Source organism: Acanthochromis polyacanthus, chromosome 11, assembly GCF_021347895.1.
Source record: "Acanthochromis polyacanthus isolate Apoly-LR-REF ecotype Palm Island chromosome 11, KAUST_Apoly_ChrSc, whole genome shotgun sequence".
Taxonomy (NCBI): Eukaryota; Metazoa; Chordata; class Actinopteri; family Pomacentridae; genus Acanthochromis; species Acanthochromis polyacanthus.
Window position 1 is genome coordinate 33,093,818 of NC_067123.1, and position 21,661 is coordinate 33,115,478.

The 21,661-nt window shown below is 40.6% G+C and overlaps 2 protein-coding genes across 3 annotated transcripts in view; one reads left to right on the forward strand and one right to left on the reverse strand.

Moving 5' to 3' along the window:
- The first annotated feature begins 486 nt into the window (after window positions 1-486).
- Window positions 487-18,135, forward strand: pip4p2 (phosphatidylinositol-4,5-bisphosphate 4-phosphatase 2). Of its 2 annotated transcripts, XM_022202304.2 has the most exons (8): window positions 487-758; window positions 7,728-7,876; window positions 9,321-9,427; window positions 9,640-9,763; window positions 10,305-10,379; window positions 10,897-10,949; window positions 15,810-15,900; window positions 16,676-18,135. In XM_022202304.2, exons 1-8 carry the CDS (start codon window positions 653-655, stop codon window positions 16,817-16,819), a joined length of 849 nt encoding a protein of 282 aa, XP_022057996.1. In that variant the 5' UTR covers window positions 487-652; the 3' UTR covers window positions 16,820-18,135. The 2 variants fall into 2 exon arrangements, with proteins under 2 accessions (XP_022057996.1, XP_022057997.1); XM_022202305.2 differs by lacking the exon at window positions 10,305-10,379 and having other exon boundaries at window positions 492-758.
- A 2,603-nt stretch (window positions 18,136-20,738) lies between these two features.
- Window positions 20,739-21,661, reverse strand: part of necab1 (N-terminal EF-hand calcium binding protein 1) — a 45,211-nt gene continuing 44,288 nt past the window's right edge. Inside the window, exon 13 of the mRNA XM_022202303.2 lies at window positions 20,739-21,456. Within this exon, the coding sequence (XP_022057995.1) occupies window positions 21,428-21,456 (29 nt within the window). The 3' untranslated portion in view covers window positions 20,739-21,427. The remainder of the gene's footprint in view (window positions 21,457-21,661) is intronic.

Consider the following 21,661-nt stretch of genomic DNA (forward strand, 5'->3'; position numbering starts at 1 on the left):
AAAACCAGTAAAATAGAATAAAGTTGGAGGTGTTTTCTCTATATTGCTCAGCCCCAGAAATAACAATGAGTAGCTTAAAAAGAGCTCAGAAAGAAGCACAATCTATTAAAATTGTATAAGTTAATGAGGCTGAACAAAAAGCATGAAATTTGGAATAAAAACACAACACTCAGCTTTGACTCCACAGGTCCTCAGTAATCTTACAGTGACATCTAGTGGCATCTATTCATTTTCACCATTGATTTTTCATCTTTAAAGACTGAAACTTGATCTTCTTGTTTGGGATCCCTGCAGGATTCTTATGCAGTTACAGCTGATAATTTATGGCTTGAACCCAAATAACGTCGTGCAGGTCTACAGGCCGTAATAAAGTCACTTTTAATACACTAGCCTGACCTATTTTTCCAGCTAAATTCCCTCGCAAGATGCAGCTCTCAGCCCCCATACATGAGCTCTGCCCAGGCCCAGGGCCATGTCTGAGGGGGGCGGGGAGCGCTCGGAGCTCCGCCCCTTCCAGGCTGCCGTCGCCCGGCTGCTGCTGCTGCTGCTGGACCGGAGACCCACAAACCAGCGGCCGGCTGCTCCTCCGTGCTGAGGGAAAGACTCGGCGCAGCCCAGGAGCCTCCCCGTCGTTCTCTCGCGGTTTACCGACATGGCCTCCGACGGCATGGACGAGCGCTCCCCGCTGCTGTCGGGCCCCAACTCGGAGAATGTGACCCCCACGGCTCCCCCGTACCTGCAGGACTCCAGCCCCCGAGGTAAACACAGCAGCCGCCCGCATGCTGAATCATTTCTAGGGCGGATCGGGTTGGTGCGTAAATAAAAAAATACTGCGGCGAGGCTAAAGCAAGGGCATCGCTGGGAAATCCGTCCAGGCTGAAGGTGGAGCTTTTTTTCTGTGTGAGAACTGGAGCAGTGGGTTAGATTGAGGGGCCTACAATAACACCAACACCGTGTTTTTAGTGCAGAAATGTCTGCATCACGACTCGCTGCGTGGGGCCTGTGGTGTTTCTGCACAACAAAATGACTCGGTGGAGCCCTCAGTAGATGTTAATGTTGTCGGCTGAGTCACTGCAGATGAAGGCAGCCTTTTGTCCCTGATGTGGCCTTTTGTGGATCAATTGCACGGCGTGATTTAAATGACATTAATGATCAGTTTGCTTGTTTGCACGAGAATAGAACTGTTGATCTTTCACAGACAGCTGGAGCACACTTGCGTGTTCTCATACAGTCATTTATAGCAGGAGGGCTGTGTTTATATTTTGATCAATGTAGGTTACATGCATGCTGAAGGATCCAGGCAATTACAGCCCATAAATCCAGGATCCACTTAGACTAGATGCAGCCATTTAGTCTGACCTTTGCGCTGCATTTACACTCATCAAATTCAGATATTTTATCATAAATCCTTTACCCTTTCTGCTTTGATGGCTTTAGATCTTGCTGGAGGTTTTATTTTCAGCCTCAGAACAATCTTCAATAAAACATCCAGATCAGAGTCTCACATCAGAGCTTTAGGTTTTGTTTTATATCTTCTCTCAGCAACAGATGATTTCTTTTTTAGAATTTGTGCCTTTTTTGTAATTGTCTCCTGTGAACAACATTTCTGGTTGTTCTGCAGCAAATGAATGGATTCATTGACCGTGTTTTAATCTGTTAGGAGCATTTCAGGACAGACGGCTAATGTCTAACAAACAGCGCAGGGAAAAGGAACATGTTTGTTGTTCCGAAGTCGTCTAATCGTATAAAATTCATATTTCGCCACCGGATTAATGCATAAAGTCTTTAACTGTGGGCTGGTGACAGAGTGTTTGGATGTTACAACAGTGACGGAGCAGAGCTGGACTGAATGTCAGTATGTTTCTCCCTCCTCCCTCACTGCAGCCTGGATTATTGGCTAATTCCAGTTTGGGTTTGTTGGACAATCAGCCAATTCGTAAGATGGATTAGTTTGAGAAAAAGATGCCAAAAACTGCGATATTTTCCTAAAGCACAATGGCTGTGATGGTGCTTTGACTAATCATTAGCTGCTTTGAGGAAATGAGATAAAGTAGCCACGATCAGAGTCATTTATGAACACGACTGGAGTCTCTGCTGCTTTTATATCCTTTGTAGTTCCAGTTTTTATCCACCTTTTCGCTGTATTTGCTCCAGTGAGCACAGTGTGGTGCTGGTGAAGGGTGGAGTCCAGTGACCTTGGCTGCTTCTGATTTTGATTTTACCACTTGCTTCAGATTTTTGTGCTTGAGCGGCAGGACAAATAGACGGCAACAAAAGCAAGCATCAGGCCCGTTCAAACCTGACAAGGTTCACTGAGCGCCTCAGTTTTATTTTCAAGCAGCAAACCTTTTAAAATGCCCATTTTATCCAGGTTACAAGCCAGAAATTGCAGCAGAGGACTCAAAGGTAAAATCAAGATGTTGTTAGTGTCGCATTCTGACATGAAGCCTAATAATTAAAGCATATCTGGTGATGATCTGTGTTTTTCTTCTTGCCAGCAATACAAAAAGCACTCAACAAGCACTTTGCATTTATCCAGCAGTGATATCAGAACTTCTTGCTGTCTGAAATCTGCATCAATGAGCCACACTGCAACATTATTCTTTATTTTAAAGATGAAATGTAGTTTATGTAGATTTTCCATCCTGCTGATGTATATGCTGACTGTATCAAGGGCTTTCCAAATTATACTGTACATGAAAACACCAACATAAAACACATTTCTGTTGGTTTGCCACAGAATAACTGCCTCCAAAGAAGGAGCAGCTCCAGTGGTGTGGAAGCAGTTTGGCAACAAGAACCTTAATTGTGACAAAGTAGGAATCATACATGTAATTGCATAGGAAATCTTCACTTATATGCACAGATGTAGACATTAACAAGTGTTTGATCACAGAGCTGTGACCGAATCATAATTGAAACAGGAAAAAGAAGGGTTTTAATCTTGTGACAATGCACTGAGTTGATATTTGTTTTTTACTGCCGTCAGTTCTGAGTCATTGCATATCAAGTAGAGACACTTACCAGAGCAGAGAAGAACCAGATTGTTGGAATTTAGCTGAACTTTTTCTAAGCTGGAAGCCGATCAAATGGTACAAAAGCCCCCCAAATTATAACCCACAAAGTGAAATGAACAGCAGCTCAGTTGGGAATATGTATACTAAAAAACACAGCTGAGAGGAAAAAAAGATCAGACGCTGCATCACAGGAAGCCCAGATACGCTGTTATCTCATGAATGAACTGAACATGCTGTTTCTTTACTTCAGGGTTATTACTCACATTATGTCGGGAAAACAAAAACATCTGAGTTTGTACAAGCTGGAAAAACACCAGACTGAAGATAATCCAATTCACAACGATAATCTGAAATGTCATTGCAGCAAAAACGTCTCATTTTAAGACCATTTCTTATACTAGAGCACCAAAATGTGCTAATCCGCAGAAGAAAATAGTCCCTGATAAAAACACAATTTCCTCCTGTTTGAGCGATGTTCCATACAAACTACAATGAGCCTTTTTCTAGAAACATAACCTTTAAATATGTTGCTGTTTTTTTAAAGCTCTGTGGCTCAAACTCGGGGTTGAATGCTCTGAGAAATCCACTGACACATTGCCCTGTTTAGTCTTCTTGACAATGAGAAAATTAGAGAACAGTTATCCCCTCTTGAAGACATTTTCAACACATGTGCAACCGGAATTTACAGAAAAATCAGAAGACGCTTCCAAGCAGCTGGCGTGTGCATACCAGCTGTTCGGCTGGGCTGAATCTACCCCATAAACCACCTCGACCCGCAGCCAGAGCCCGTGAGGACGGCCGTGATGCAGGCTGGAGGTTGTGGTGCTGCCGCTGGTTGTAGTAAAGCGTCTTCTCGTCTTACCTCTGGCTCCGAGGACGGCCCGTGAAAGCCTATAGCGGCTGTATTCAGTTTCAGACGTGCATTAGAGCAACGAGAAAGAAGCAGGCGTCTCCTGAGATTGAACACTGGTGACTGATAAAGAAGCAAGTGCTGGTTTGGATGTAAGATGTTGATTAGAATTTAATTTAGTTGCTGTTATGTAAGGTTGTAATTTAAGGTTAAAGACAAGAATGCATCCCGCATCTGACTAAACAGTGTTTTGAATTAAAAAAGCAAACTAGAGGATGACTCATTAGGATTTTTTTTTGTGCATTAAGAGCCAACTGCTGCCTGCACACAGTGGGAGTGTCCGGTCTTTGGCATGCTCTGGTCGTATTTCCAGCCAGATTTGTCCCATTGTAGATGGGGTGACCCATCTGTCCCTGTGGTGTCAACTGGTTGAGAGTCTCCGAATGTCAGAGCCAAACTCGTTTACCCGGTGACTCGTCCCATTATCTCAGTCAGAGAGGCAAGAGGGAAATTGGTTGATTGTCAGATTAGATATCGTCTTTATGTTCGCTCAGTTGTCCTCAGTCGGGCCAACAAAGACCAGATAAAGCATCACAAGATTCTGAATATATTGATAGGAGAGAGTATCGGTCATTATGTAGGCCTTTAGCTAATGATTGTCAAGGAATCTGTTGGGCATTGTCCCAATTAACCGATCAACTGTCAGAAAAATCTTGTTGTAATTTCACAAAGCCCAACTTGGTGTCTTGAATTTGCTTCTTCTGTCCAAAAATAAACTCCAGAGCTCAAAGATATTCAGTTTTCAGTCACTGAGGTCAACGAAAAGCAGCAGCAGCTTCACATTTAAGGAGCTGGAACTTGTATTTTGTCTGACTTGCACAACTGAATCATTATCAAAACAGTTTCCCTGCTTCTGTTGCTGGCAAAAGCTGCAGCCAGAATGTTTTCTGGTTGTCCGTCTGTCTCTACATCTGTCTGTTGTGAACATGATATCTTTTAAATACTTAGAGAGAATTTCATTAAATTTGACACAAATGCTTAGTTTGAATCAAGGTTGATTAGATTTTGTTGGTCAGTGGTCACAGTGACATCATGAAATAGGCTTTTCAATAATCAGGCTAATTATATTAAATGAACTGTCTAAGAGATTAAAATAATGTAGTTATGACATTCTCTAATCCAAAATGTGAGAGGTCTGGACAGCTGTGGATGTAAACTGTAACTGAACTGATTTGGTGAAGGCAAATCTAGTAGACCCCCTCTGATGAAGATCAAGTTGTCCATCTAGTATTTTTTCTATTATGAGCAAAATAAGCAGTTAAAACCATGACTAGGCATTTCCACTTCAAAGTCAGTAAGTCAGTGTTTTATTAAATGTAACAAATGTAAGACACCACTCCTGTTTGCTTGCAGGGTGAAGGTTTCTGTGTCATTCTTCTTCAGATTCAGCTTCCAGTTAGAACAAATGTGGCTTAACTACTCCAGTTTTACAGCTTTGACACCGTTTGAGCAGAGTTGTAGGTGAAGCCGGTGTGCTCGAGCTGCAGCATGTGTGCATTCTAACCATCTAGAGTTACATCTACACCAAATTTAAGCACAAGAGAATTATTTTTAGGGGGAAAAACCTTCTAAATATGTAACTTTGATGCACAGAGATGAGTTTTTAGGGATTTTATTGAGAATTGGAAAGCAACATTTATTTTCTTTGTGGTTAGCTAAATGATAAACTGAACATTTCACTGATAGATTTGCACCATCACACCCTGAGCAGCGCATCAGCAATTTTTTCTCCCTCTAATTTAAATGAAACTAACAGAATTGCTGTATACAGTGTGCCTCTATAAGATACATAGAAGAGGGTGTTGAATGAAATAGTAGAGACTCAAGAAAAGGGCTCCTGTAGCATCCAACAGAATGTCAAGTATGCTGGAATACTACTGTGGTAGTAAAGGTAGTGATTAGTGCTAAAGAGTCTTAAGTGCATTAAAACCCAGAAAAAATGGAATGTAGACTAAATACACGAGGTTAATGTGGGATTTAACAGTCCAGTGCTCATTTGAGTGGCTACTGCAGTGAGTTCACACTAGTTCTTTCAGCTATAAAGTATCTGTGGTTTTATTATGTTGATTGTTACACTTGTACATGGACTAAAATATTGACAAAGACATAATTTAGCTGGCCATCCAACTAATTAAACTACTGGACAAGTCTAAAAACCTGTATTGATTGGTAGGAGCAGTGCAGGGAGTCTGCTAATTTGGATGTTTTTTTCTTTATTGGTGGATGCTGTTAGACTCAGAGTTAGCTTTAATGCTTCTATAATGTATAAACTGTCCACTACTTGCAACTGAAACCCAGATGTTAGATTCCAACAGACTAAAAGTCTCTTATATATGTGATAGATGTTAACTGTCTGCTTCCTGGCTGCGAGTGGATTTTACATCGTCCATTTGGTATCTAAAAGGACCCATTGTTTCTTTCTTAAACATACAGAGTGCAACTTTGCCCCTGACAAAGAGAGAAGAGTCACATGTTGAGAAATCAGAGCCGTACATGGGCTGTCATGGGTTTGCGTACATTATGTGCAGAGTTAAGCTACGAATGGAGCATAAGATTATTTAGGATATATTTTGTGTTTCCATCCTGGGACAAAAGGAATTATGTTGTGTGTTGAAAGCAGTTCAAGAAAAGATGGTGTGAAAATTACTCATATTGTTAAGAATTCATCAGCTCTCCTCGCTAACTGTACTGCAGCAGATGCCTCTTTTTATAATTTATGCCGCATTTTGTTCCCTGACTGAAAATTAGGGCAATGATTTCTGATTGTTTTAACACACACTAATCTACAATGGAGTTTTTTTTTTGATAAATCCAAGATGGCTTTGCTTTTCAAACATCCTCAAAAATTCCCAAATGTCCTGAAAGTGACACAGTGAAAAGTATTATCCGGTGTTGCCAAAAACTAATAGATCTCTGGTGGGAAATATCAGAAAAAGCAGAAAATCCTTGCATATTAGGGGTTGGAACTAGCAAATGTTTGACATTTTTCTTGTGTATTTTCTATTTTCCACAAGATTTCAGAGAAGACACTTAATTTTACGTGTTTTATTTCTGATCAGATACATTAAAATAAAGCTGCAATGCAACCTTAAGTTCCTAGAGTCGCGTTGTTTTCTGTGGATAATCCAAGTGATGAATGTCTATATTCGAAATCACTCAATTTGTAGGGTCCTAATCCACAACTACTGATTAATGGAGTAAGTGAATCTTCAGTCAAGTTGAGCCGTTTTGATCAGAAAACTTTATCTTCATCCATCACTAAATGTTAGTATTTGCTGGTCTACAGTGTTGTCACAAATTGCAACTATAAACAAAGTCCTGTGATAAAAATGAGTTGTGATATTATGTTAGTTATTTTAGAAATGCAAACTGAAATGATTTAAAATGACTGAACATGTAGAATAAAGAGCATGGATGCTAACAAAACCTCTGCCTGTGAATATACAAACCTCCAAGTTACAGTCCAACTTGTCGAGTGCACAATGAGTTTTATTCCGACTTTCAGTTTTACTAACCCACCTATCATCTTGTATCCTGAGGGCCATGAATTCTGGATGTTATTACTTTAAACCGCCTCCCGCAGCGTGTAAAACAAATTGATTGCATGGAATCTAGCTGAACTCTAGAGGAGACATACCCAACTGTTCTGGATGCGGTCTGTGTTTACGGAAAACACAAAGGCTCTTCTTCTGTCACTGGATGCAGAGAGCCATACTGTTGTTCATGAAGCTGCTGTGTTCCAGATGCATGCCATTAACAGCTGGCTGTGTGTTGTGTGCTTCGCCCTCTTCTTCTCAAAGCCGAACTACCTCCTCCCTACACAGCCATCGCCAGCCCCGATGCCGGCGGTGTGCCTGTCATCAACTGCCGTGTCTGCCAGTCGCTCATCCACCTGGACGGAAAACTGCATCAGCACGTGGTTAAGTGCACGGTCTGCAATGAAGCTACGGTAAGTGGAGAGAACTGTGGTGTGAGTGTTGATTTTACAGAGTGGAAATAGAGTAAAGAGCATCCAGCCTCTCCTCTCTCATCCAGCTGTTGCCTTTGTGTTTATGTGTTATTATTATCCAGCGTCAATTTGCAGGAGACAACATGTAAAAATAAGTCAAAAATGTATTTCCATCCTGGTATTGCCGACCTTTAACACCTCGACGCAGACATCCATCCATCCATCAGTGATAAGTGCTGCGTATTACTTGAGTGTGTCGCCACTGTCTCAGCCTGGATGCGTTCATAGAGCCGTCAGTGCAGGGAGGAAGAATGAACAGCTGTCAGCGCTGTCACCGGGGTTGGAAATGCCATTTACGCAAGTGATATTTGTGGTGCTTGAGCATCCAGACAGCCATATGATATCCAATTACTCAGCACCAAAGACATACAGAGATTAGACCTTCACTTGCTGCATTTTTCTGTAAAACTAAAGCTGAAGAAATACATCAGGCGTCCTGTGATCAAGCTTGAAACATGATTTCAGCCTTTGACTGCATTTTTGTAAGCCTTCTATATGTTTGTGTTTAACTTGATAAATTTTGATGTATTTGATGTTTTTACGTTTCAACTTTATTAGACAGGATAGTAGTGAGTAAGTGAGAAGGACCTGCAGCAAATAGCCATGGACTGGATTCAAACCCGTCCGTTAGGGACTGTTGCTCCTGTTCATTGGTCGCCCACTCAACCAGTTGATCCACTGGGGCACCCATGTGTTTCATTTTAAGCATATGAGTTCATTTGGGCCATTTTCCAGCCCATTATAGGCAGAGATTCCATGAAAATCACATTCAAATGACTAGTGTATGCAGCATGACAGAGGACATAATGTGTATATGTGAAGCTGATAAGTGAAGCAAAATATTTATTTTAAAATATTTTAGATTTAGACTTGAGCTGCACAGTGGCGTAGTGGTTAGCGCTTTCGCCTTGCAGCAAGAAGATCCCCAGTTCAAATCCTGGGGTGGGCCTGGGATCTTTCTGCATGGAGTTTGCATGTTCTCCCTGTGCATGTGTGGGTTTTCTCCGGGTACTCCGGCTTCCTCCCACAGTCCATAAATATGCTGAGGTTAATTGGTTACTCTAAATTGCCCGTAGGTGTGAATGTGAGTGTGATTGTTTGTCTGTATATGTAGCCCTGCGACAGACTGGTGACCTGTCCAGAGTGTCCCCTGCCTTCACCCGAGTAAGCTGAGATAGGCTCCAGCACCCCCCGTGACCCTAGTGAAGATAAAGCGGTGTATAGAGAATGGATGGATGAAGATTTAGACTAAAGGTTAAGCTTTGCCCAGTCCTTTATCAGTGTTGTTAGTGTCTGAAATCAGCTCCTCTACTTTAGGCTTTTCTTTCTCATTCTTTTGTATCAGACTTGGTTTTCCTTAAACTGATGTTTGTTTATCGTGCAGCCTATCAAGAATCCCCCAGCGGGAAAAAAGTATGTGAGGTGTCCCTGTAACTGCCTGCTAATCTGTAAAGACACATCCAGGAGGATAGGATGTCCTCGACCAAACTGGTAGGTAGCAGAGACATTCTGACTGTATGAATGTGATCCAAATGATGCTTCCAGTTTCTTGTTATCCTTTTCCAAAACCAAATCTGAGACAGCAGAACTTGCTGAAGACAAATGACTCACTTTGCATACTTTCTAGGTCACTAGAACTTTTATAATCCCGTCCTGACTGTGCTGTAAAAATAAGCTTATCTTCCTCTTTGTGCCTTCGACAGCAGACGCATAATCAACCTGAGCCCGGTGATGGTGATCCCCGAGGAGCAGCCCGCCCAGCCGGCGCTGCCCATCCAGCCTGAGGGGATGAGGGTGGTCTGCGGTCACTGTGGCAACACCTTCCTAGTACGTACAACTACAAACACAGCCACCCTCAGCCAATCACAGGCTTATTAATGCAGAATCCTGTTGCTGTGCTGTTGTTGGTACGTGCATGTTAATGATTCTGAGAGCCTCAGCCTTTGTTCTTAGTGTGTTTAGTGATAGAAAACCACTGCAGTAAATGGAGGACTGGGTAAAGTATTGTAGCCTAGTGGTATTCTAAGTGTTGTAGCTTGTTATTATCTGTTGAAATCTTGTCCTGAATACGACTTGTGCAGGGTGGCATGTGTTTCCTGCGTGCTTTCTTTCCTTTACTGGCTCAGCGACTGTCCATTGTGACCAGGCAACATTAAGTTTTCCTCTTTACATCATTTCCTTCTTAGATAAAACTGTCTCCCTGCCACTCTGTGTTGAGGAACTATCAGCATATTTGACATGTTCACTTTGAGTTTAATACCTCCGAGCTTTAAACAGTGCAGAAACTGAGGCATTGAGTCAGTGTGACGCTGACCCGTATCGTTTTGCCCTCTTAACGTCTGCACATTGTTGCTTGCGGCATCTGTAGGGCAGTGAGGACGCCAGGTCATCCCAGCCAATGTCTGGTCTCCCAAGTGATGGCTCTCCTCCAGCACAACAACAGGTTGAGAAAGCTGGTCATACTGGTGGACATATTAACAACAGCCTAACCTGCTCCAATTCAGCCTGCGGCCTTATTTACACCAGTGATAATGTGACTTTGTGCACATCCGGCTTTGAGCAGAGCTGCAATCAAAAGCTTAAATTTGTGTTAAATTTTCTTCTTCTCTGCAGCCAGATGTGAAAAGTGACATATTTAACTTGTGTCGATAGATGCTTTTAATCATTCCGATCTGTGGTTGGTTCAATGTTTTCATAACGCTGCTTTTTTAACACCAGATGAAACCATGACTAACACATCACGAGATTGACTCGAGGTGCTAATTTAGTCTGCGATGACGGAATAATTAATAGTTGCAAACCATCAGAACTGATCATGTAAAATCATTCCCAATAAGCTCTCTGTTGATTTCACGACACAGTAGGATTGTAGTGTGCCGTCACGTCTCTGTGTTTGTTACAGATGCTCAATAATGCCGTAAATTAACCAACAATGTAAACATTCTTCTGTTTCCTCACAGTGGATGGAGCTTCGATTTAACACGCTAGCCAAGTGTCCCCACTGCAAAAAAATGTGAGTCCATTCACCGGTCACACACAGTTCACTTTTACAGTAAATGTGTAGCTATTTTTACTGACCCAAAGAAGAATATACAGTGTATTGTCATGCCAATGCTTGTTTTCATTCATATAAACATACTCTGAAATGATATCCATGTATATTTACGTATGTAAAACAATATGAAGAAATGCATCATGGAAAAAACATAACTCAAAGCAGACTGTCTATCCTGCCATTTATACAGTACATAGAATGAAACAATTCATAAGTTTAGGTTACAATTCAGTGATTTCTATGTGGAAAATATAATGAGATAGTTGTGCTGCTACAGTTTATATTTTATTAAACTTATTGTGAGTTTTCTAAAGAAGGTTTCAGTTTTTTTCTGAAGGGTAACTAACAAACCCTTGAAGCTCACTTATTGTGTTTGATGACCCACACAAACATCAGATCAGACTTTCGTTAAAGTTTTATTATAGTTGCCTGTCCATATTTGAAAGTTTAAGTGAATTTTTCATGTGTTTCATTTACGACAAGCAGCTGTTCACGATACAAATCACAGCAGAGGAGGAGGAGCATTGAGGCCCAGGGGCGTAACAAGAGCTAAAAGTTAGAATACTCATATGGCCAGGTTTCCTAATTTACCATTAATTGTTATCTGATAACAAAGACTAATACAGATACAGTTAGGATTAGGTTTACTACGGCAGCCATTGTTCAAAACAGTCCAGGAGAACGATGCTGCAGAGTGTTTGATGGAAAAAAGTTTACAATTTATTTCATTTAGCAGATGCTTTTATCCAAAGCGACATACACCTGAGAATAGATGAAAGGTAGGTAGGTAGGCGGGGCAGCACTAAGGAACTAGCCCAAGGGTCCTCACTGGACACCCTGACCAGGATTTGAACCATCGACCTCCCGTTCCAAAGTCAGGGGTGCTAGTCACAGAAAAAAGTTCACACATAGACAAATTTGTTTATTTATGATTTCAATATTGAAGATTTAGTCCATGTGTGATGATAATTTATCAAACTACAGCCAATTTTAGTACAATAAAATGTGTTTTCATTGTTACTAGTCTACCTGTGTTTTGGTAGCTATATTAATGATTAAAGAGGTCACATTGTATAAAACATCCATGCATATGTTAAGGATTGATACTAAAAGTTTTTAACTTTTTTCTTGACCAAAAACCAGGTCACAGCTCACCCTGCTCATCAGGTAGATGAGCTGCAGCTGTGAGGTAGAGCTCAGCTGTGGGCTGTTGGTGATCAGGCTGGCTGGGAGGTTTTTGGCTTGTCATCTCTTGGGGAGGGTGGTTCAGAAGGTTCAGCACCATCAGCTGACTTTCTTTGGGAATACTGAGTGTCTGAATGTGAGAATCAAGTTATTATTAGCTCCCCCCACCCCCAAACAACCCCAATAAAGCTAGTGACTGCCATATAAGTTGTGTTCTGGGTCCTAATTTTTAGTTACTCTATCCTTTTGATTGATTCACCTAGAGTGGGAATGTCACCTTTTAGACAGTGAAGACCCCATTTTGAGTGTGCAGTTTTTAGTTTCCCCATTTCTGACCTTAGACATCTCGTGTTGTGTTCTGAGGGAAGGAAACGTAACGCACACAATAATGTCCTGCTCTGAAATGGACAAATCTTCCTAAAAGCTTGAAATGAAAGGAAAATCTTTAGACTTTAGCAAATGGAACCAACTTTGGCAGTAAAATAAGATCCAGCTGTGACGGAGTTCAGGATTCAGCTGCAACAAGTGATTTAACTGCAGCTGATGAACTGACTGTGACAACTGACCTGTCTGAGACTGAGAGACATGCACAGTGTTGGGGATAATCTATAATGCTGAGTAATGATGATGCTTCATAAACGCATGCAGCTCTCTTGCTCATGTAGGTATTTAATAAACTAAAAAGAGGAAAAACTCCTATTAAAAACAGCTGGAAGAAGCGAAACAACCTTCAGCTCATGTTAATGTGTTGAGGCTTGTGTAGCTCTGTCATCTTTAGCCTCAAACTCTGTGATGTTTATGGATTGAAGGCAGAGCCGATAGTCATCAATTCTGCTTTCACTTGCATTTCAAGACCTTTTACTGTGACTTGGCCAATGAGATTTCAGGAGTGAGCATAGAGACACCTCTGGAGCTTTATTTTCAATTGTACAGAAATAAATGGAAGCTAATGGCTGCCTGAAATCACATCTAAAAGCACAGTAAATATGGTAAATAAAATGGTTAGTTGTGATGTTAGTGAAGCTGATATGTGATAAATGGCATTCAGAACCGCATATATGGTCCTTGAAGCTCTGAGATAAAAGTGAATAAACCCACTTGTTCTATCTGAGCTTTTGAAAGTCTGACTCTGAGCTGCAGGGGGAAGCTGAGGTTGGATGAGGACCACACAGTGCTGAATCTTACGCTAACAGACTCGTCCAGTTAAGGCAAGCAGATGCTCACATCTTAATTGTAAGCCATCGTCTCAGTTTTACTGGAATTTACAATCGCATAAAGTGAACATTAGAAGAAGCAGAGCACGTTGAGACGTCTGTTACAGAAAAATCTCTCACTTCTCCTCTTCTGCAGCGGGTTCAGCTCTCAGCCATGCAGGTTTGTGGTTTTTATGACTCATCTGGCCATAGGTGTAGATGCTCGGAATCCATTTAATCCGAGCTCCACTTTTTCTTTTCTCTTTTTTAAAGTGGTATTTGAGTGCTTACTTTATGGCTAAATTCACTGCAGTCAGATGCTGAGCTTTAGCAGGTCTGGATTTGCTGTACTTGGAAAGGGAGGGGAGTGAACGGAGGCTAATCTAGACGTGTGACAGGAATTAAAGCTTGGCCTCACCAGTAATGTTAATGTGGTAGGAGGGTTACTGGGTTGAGGAGCAGCGGGTGACCTCTGAAAGTGGTGATGTGGACTTTATGTACGGCAGGAGGCAGAGATCCTGAGACAGACGACCTGCATCTGAATAACAACCTGCAGCCAACAAATGTCTTTCCCTCCACCTCTGTTACCTGTCTATGTCGATTTCTTTTTATTTTATTTTATATTTCAGCATTGTTTCTGTGTCCACCCATGTTGTTCTCTGTGTGTCTTTTGACTGTTTATATCTACTTATGGCTCATTATATTTGAACTGAAACAACTTTGCTGTTCAAAGCTTTGCAAGCTAAATTAACCAATAAAAGACCGATTTTTTTTTTCTTATATCAAATGATCCATCCTTAAAAAATTAAGATAATTTCACTAAAATGGCTCCTAAGTCTTTGTGGAGCAAGAAAACATAACAAACCTCATTTTTTTCATTTGTGGCCTACCTGATGAGCTTTGATTCATCATTTATACTTTTTTTTCTGCAACTGTTTTATATCACCTGTTTGGTCCCATTTCTTCCATTTACCTTCATATTATCAAAATTTTCTCATCTCTTTCTGTATCTCATCAAAGCCTCCTTCCTTACTTTACCACAGAAGTCCACTGGTGAAAGTTGAGCTACCTTGTTGTCGTCATGTGACAGTATTTTACCTTAATGCTCATAAGGAACAGAAACTACTGCTGTAGTTGCACCTTTTCCATCGAAAGTCTCCAAATTAATCTAGTAAACTTGCTGTATTTTCTCTCTTCTGTCTACATTTTTCTGTCAGACTGAAAGAGCAGAGATTGTTTGTCATTAATCCCAGTTTTCCTGATTAATTCCTGCTTTTTTAACTGTAAATCAGTAGATGTGCAGAGCAGTCGAGACGTGATTCTATGGTCACTGGTCAAATGATTGACGACGTAAACACCGACAGTAACAAAGAGGAAATGTGAACGCAGGGGAGTAGAATGTTTAAAAGGGAGTAGAAGGCAAATAAAATCATGTGATCAGGCACCCCTAAGCCATCTGAATACCAGCGATCCCTGAAGAATGCCTGAGTCCCGTCACATGAGGGGCATGTGAGAGCTGAGAGGGGGAGGAAAGTAAAGTTATAGGGAAGCACACAAAAAAAGATGATGGAAGTGTGGTGCTTCAGGGCAGCTGGACTGTATTTCTATTGATCACATTTACAGCTCGTCATGGTCTGACCCGAAGCTTTATTACAGACATGCTGACCTCATATGAGCCTTAGAGCCTCAGGCGGTGGAGCTGTTTTCACTGTTCCAAGATCAAGACTTAAATCTGAAGGTGCTCAGCTTTGGAATGACCTACTGGAAGAAAACCAGCTGCAGAATTAGTGTTTTCTTTTGAAATCACCTCTTAAAACCCTTTTTTATAGACTTGCTTTTATGCAGTGTTGCCTCTTTTACAGTCTATACTCTGCTGTGGTGTTTTTGGTGCAATTTGATTTGTTTTTTTTGCATCATTTGTTTATTCTATTAATTTATTTGTGTCTTATACCAGCTTAACTGTATTTCTTAGTGTCTCTTCATTCTGACTTGTCTGTCAAATCACCCTCTAAACTTCATTTAAAAAAAAAAAAAAAAGATGCTGTATTAATGAAGTCATTAGTTATTATTATGTGTTTGTATGGAGTCCAGATGGTGATAAAGTTGTTGGGAACTTCATGAGTAATTTGGAAAGAGGAAGTGAGAGAGTTTTGGCTCACAACATTGTGAGATCACTGGGACGATGGAGCAAAGAAAATGACAGTCACTGTGGAAGTCACTTTTAATTACAAAATAAGAAGCATCCACATAGAGAACTGTTTTGTTTCAACACTTATTCAGAGTCACTCTTGCCCTATCCACATAAAAATACAAAACAGAATGAGCTGATGTTTCTCTCAAGACCAACATCTGAAGGATGTTTTGTGTATTTCAGAAATGAAACAGTCTCAGAGTCCCTGATCACACACTGACCTTTTCTCTTCTCATTCTCTCCCTGCAGATCTTCTGTCGGCAGTGCTCTTCCTAGGAGGCGCTGCTGTGCTTATATAACCATTGGAATGATCTGCATTTTCATTGGAGTGGGTTTAACAGTGAGTACAGTCTGCTCCGCTTGTGTTGGTTGTGCTTTTAATGATAATAACTTCATTTATGTAGCACTTTCAAGTCAAAATGCTTTACAATAAAAAGATAACTGATAAAAGCAACGGCTGAGAAGACACAGTAACAATAAAGACAATATCTAAGAGACAGAACTCAGAAGTTATGATTCATATGCAGCAGAGAACATGTGGGTCTTTGCTTTGAACACCTCCACTGAGCAAGCTTGCCTGATGTCAGACGGAAGAGCGTTCCATGAAGACGGTGCACGGATATAAAATGATTGAACAGCTGATTGGTTAGATATCGGCTCGCCATCATGAAGTTGGGTAGAAACTTTGCATTTTTATCTGAACTGGAAACATTCAGGTTTTTATTTGTCTGCTTTTGAAGGTTTATTCTGTGAGCAGAGTCCATGTAGTGTGGATGATTATGGCATTTATTAGTCCAGAGAGGCTGAATATTTTGAGATTAGACGTCATAAACTGCATACAAATATCACAGTTGTAGTCTGTTGCATATTAACAAAGGACTTATTTATTTCTGGGATGTATTTAGTAACATCAGATGGATAAATGGATACATTGATAAATAAGAAGATTAGCTGCATTAACTGTAGCTCTTACGTTTCAGACCTGTAGTGATTTTCAGCTCTTTTAACACTTTACCAGACCTGTAGGTGAAATATGTCAAGCTAGTGGTTCTATTAGCATTAGTGTATGATGTTTTATTGTCAGTATTTACCCATTATCTTCTGTTCATTATCAGGTTGGTACTCGGGACTTTGCCAGTCGCTACAACGCCACCTACGTGTCCTGGGCGTTCGCCTACCTGCTGGGCCTCATCTGTCTGATACGAGCCTGCTACTGGGGGGCCATCAAAGTCAGCTACCCAGAGAACAGCTTCGCCTAGAGTGGGAACGTCTCGGCAAAGCCCCGCACGGCTGGAACAACAAACTCCTCCACTATTAGGTTGTTTTGTTTTTTTCTTCATCTTGTTCAGATTTCAAACCGGCCATGTTCAGCGAAGTGGAACGTCTGCAGAGTGTCTGGGCAGGAGCGTGTTGAAGAAGTGTATGCAGCAGCTGTATCATGTCGTGTTTGTAATGTTTGTGACTTGCTGAACACACCTAACTGCCTGTCAATCAACCCGTACTGGTCCACAGAGACTCAAATCCTGCACAGATTTCTGCCAAAATCCTTAAAAATACAAAATCAAGAACTTAAAACTGTGATTTTTCTTGATGAATGCCAGAATTAGTTGATTTTAAAAAATGGTCGCTTAGCAAACTGGCAGGATTTGGTATTTTTGGACCAGCTTGACTGACATCACCGCACCCACTTGATTTGTCTCATCACCGACCAGACCAAAAGAAGACGACCTCCTATGAACAGTTTGCCCATTGCACTACGATTATATGCAATTGTAAGTGTTGTTTTGCTGCTAGTTAAACTCCAGCTACACAAAGCTGCATATCCATACTGCATTGTAACCATTTACCTTGCCTGTGTACACTGACATAGTATTGCTATATGATTTTAACTCTCGAAAATGATCAACTTTTAGAAGAAATTCTTCTTAAATGCCCATGCGTGCCAACTTTGCTGCCCAGTGTTAGTCAAGAAGATCCACAGGAGCTTGTTGTTGTTTTTTCTTAAATCATTAATTTAATTTGTGCCACGCAGCATTTTTTCCTCACTACAGCAATAACCTGTTTGGAGCTATTTTGAACCTTCGTCCATCCTCGCTGTTCTCCAAATGATCCCCAAAAAAAACGCCGTTTCTCCGGTTTGCATGTTGACTTGTTTCTGTTTCTGTCACTGAGGTGGTGTTTTTTTTGTTTCCGTATCAGAGAGATAGCTGAAGGGTACGATGTTTCCCGTCTTTGCTCCTTCTGCCTGTTGAACTAGAATGTAAACCCTCCTCTCCTCCGCTTATCTGATCGCTGCTCTCTGACCTCCAGTGAACTCCGTGCTAGCTAGCATCGCTATACGCTGACTCCTGTCTCTTGACCTTGACCAGTGGGCACAGCTCGAACTTCTAACCTTGTTTTGAATGTGATGATGACGACGGTGACGATGAAGCAGAAAATAATATGAATAAAAAAATACTTTGTACATAGTTCAAATTCAGTACTCGGGAAGGTAATTAGTGTGAGGTGGAAGGAAAAAGATGGCTCGTGGGTCTTTTTAAAAATGATAATTTATCAATAAAATGCAAAAACTGCCTGTATTGGTCTGTTTATTTGTTGACTGAGGATGGAATTCACAGTGAGAAACAAAAGTGTTGTATACTGTAAAGTGTGTTTGAGCTGTAGTTCATATCAAAATTAAAATAACACTCAGTTTCTTTCTAATTTCAGTTAAAGTGCAGAAATTTGATTTATTTCTTTGGCATTGTGCATCCAACGTTCAGCCACTATTTCCTTTGAGTAGAAGATAGTAGCATGCATTTAAACAGGCCAGTTAAAATCTTGAAATATATCGCTTATATCTAGTAAAAAACGAACATATAGGATTATTACAGCAGGCTCTATCTATCTGAAGTGTATTCATGCTGTATATACACACAGTAGATGAAGGTGAATGTCACATCAGCACCATTATTTACCATTTAGACACTACCATCCTTGACTCTTCAGGTGAACTCGGATGTTGCCTTTGGCTTCAGTAGATCCTTGTAAATCACCGTGATGTGAACCTCCTGAGTGTCGCCGTGACCTCGATGTGTTCATGAATGTTGATGGGACAGGACTGTGCATGTGAAGGACTTTTCCTTCCACTGTGTTCACACCTCGCTGTGTTTTTATACCAGCCTGAAGAGACAAATAGGAGACACTGCTGCCCTTCGTGTGTCTCAAGCTAAGATTTATTTTTTTCTATTTTTGTTACAAACTTGCAGACAAAGAAATATTATGGCCTCAACTTAACTTTGTGTTGTCTTAGGGTCAAAAATGACCCAGTCACTATGTGTAATAGCAGAGAAAAAACCCTGAATTACCCTTTTTCAACTTGAATTTTGATGCCTTTTCCTAAAGTGACCCCAGCAACAGGAAAAAGTGAAACGATGTCTTTAATATTTTCATCAAAGCTGAACACTACCAGGGTGCAACGATTGTCTTAGGGTCATTTTTAAAATCACAATCACAGTGGACTAAACACATTCATATCACACACAACTCTAAAACCACAAAGACAAACACACTGAAAAATTGATATTCTGTGTGCCACTGATAGATCTCAGAAAATCTTAAACTTTCACATGTACTGTTGTTTCCCTTCAAAAAAATGCATTTAAAGGTTCTTTCTGCACCTTTCTGGTATCTTATTAGTATGTAGAAGTACTATCTCATGCAAAATAAATAATTTTTACACCTTGTTACGTATGGAGGTAGTCTGTAACCTCTCGCACTCCTAACAAGACTCTCACTCAGCTCACCTGTCCTCATTGCACCCAGCTGGTGCTCATCAGCCTGGGTAGTCTATAAAAGGAGGTTTTCTCCCTCAGTTTGGTGTGTGACACAAAAGAGCCAACACCTTCAGTTGGTTTCTCTTGGTTTGTGTGAGTGTGGTTATGTGTTTTGATGGAGAGGGTTTATCTCCAAGGAAATGGTTGCACTTAATATTTCCCCCGATCAAATGATTCTACCTTTGTTTGAGGCCTCTTTACTTTAGTTTGCTTTCTTCTAGCAAAATTAGTGGATGGCTGTGGAGAGTCATAGCTCCACTCCAACTTTTAGACCCCAAAGGCCTTATTTTTGCTTTTTTGCAAAGGTGCAGATTTTTTGTTACTTTCCCTGTCCTTCACATCATTAACTTGCAGAAACATATCACACCTAGACAGCACCTTTGGCAACAATAATAGTGATAATAAGCCTCAACTTTAGTGAAGAAAACAGTTATAACATGTAAAATGTCAGAAAAAAATAAGTTGTGCCCACTGATTAAATGCAGTCGTTCTGCCCTCTGACGAACAAAAAAGCAGACATTCACATTGTCTGTGATGCATGACAAGCTATTTCTTCATGTAGTATAGATTTTGGGTTGAAAATTCAGTTAAATTGCTCTATTTTAGAGACTCAGTGGATGTGGGTCATTTTTTTATCTTTATGTAAAGACAACAGAAGGGTTAAAAGATTTAAAAACTGATTGAGCTCCTTTCATCATTTATTGTCTTTATTTCTTCAACTTGATCATCGTGTTTTAATAAAATTAGTTTTCTCAAACTCTAAAGCAAAGCATGTAAACCACAAACTTTAATAAAATATGTGAGGAAATATTTCACACCACATGATCAGATATTATCTTAAACCATTTTAATTAATCCATTTTTTTCATCCAGTTGTTGTCATTCAGATTTTCTGATGAAATGTGATGGATAATTAACATTCACGTCTCCTGCTAGTTAAAAAGTAATTTCCAGTTATTGTATCTTTTAACAGCAGTGCTGCTTTGTGTCCACATGGAGGCACAATTTGCAAACATATACAGTATTTATTGCATGTGCAAGTCACACAGGAGTGCTTTAGACAGTTTATCAGGCTTCAAGGATAAACTGTACAAAAAATAACTTTTTTTCTATGGCTTTAAGAACAGACACTCAGTGTACTATATATCTTGGCATTATTTTCCCTTCATATTATTTAGGTAAATCATTATCTCATTAACTAACTATAGAGTCATCCCTGATACTGCTGTGTTAAATTTACATCACTATAAAACATGTCACTTTTGCAGTATCCTGCTGGCAGACAGATGCACAAACCATAAATCAAAGATCAAAATGTGGAGACAATTTCCACATAAAGACTCAAAGAAAGATGTGCACAACGTACGCAACAATATCATCTTTATTTATCTGACACATTAAATACAGAAACAACTGAATTATGGTTTAATGAGCTCCCCAGAGCTGCTACAATTGAAACAATTATACATCTCTCTCTGTGCCTCGACCCCTCTTTTTCACGCACGCATACATTTGTATGGCTATTTTTGTGAGGGCAGTAATTGACATAACAGATTTCCCCTAAACCATGATATGTAAACGCCCAAACCCTGATGTGAACCTAAAGCCAGAAAGTGAAGCCAAACACTGATCCTCACAAACATAGTTACATAAGCGCGCACACACACACGCTCTCATGGAACCCCCACCCCCCCACCCCGGGCTGCAGATGATGTCACATCAAACACAGTGATGATGTCAGATCATCAGATGGGCCACCGTCTGATGAAGTCATTGCTTTCAGGATGCCAGAGCGTCGTCGAGGAGTGTGAACAAACACGCGTGGGGCTATTTCAGCTACCAGCTAACTATGAAGGAACATGGAGGTCTTAAAATCAATACTAATCACCATGACTTCACAAGTTGTGTCAAGTTGATGCGTGTGTTTGTGTGTGTGTGTGTCTGTATTTGTGCGTGCGTGTGTGTGTGAGTGCTGCTGCTGTGGACGTCCTGATGTGTTGACAAGCGACTGCTCTTTGCACCCACCGGTGTCGATCGATGGAGGGTCCACTTTCAGTTGTTGTTCAGGACCCACCACGAGGCTGCAAAAAGAAAAGACACAGAAGATTCACAGAAGCACCGAGCTCATGTTTCTAAACGCTGTACATAGATTTGTGGGTTCATGTGACAAATTTATTCAGTGCTGCCTTCTGCTCTGAGCCAGAAGTGATGCAGGGAATGAAACTTCTACTAGAGAATTAACACAGTGCAAGAACACATGTTTCATATCTAGTGACAAAACCAGAC

Bases quoted from the DNA above. Each gene is read 5' to 3' on its own strand.
- pip4p2 (XM_022202304.2), top strand. From the start codon at position 653: ATGGCCTCCGACGGCATGGACGAGCGCTCCCCGCTGCTGTCGGGCCCC. The intron at 9,764-10,304 runs GTACGTACAACT...CGGCATCTGTAG, and splicing joins ACTGTGGCAACACCTTCCTA to GGCAGTGAGGACGCCAGGTC. The intron at 10,380-10,896 runs GTTGAGAAAGCT...GTTTCCTCACAG, and splicing joins CTCCTCCAGCACAACAACAG to TGGATGGAGCTTCGATTTAA.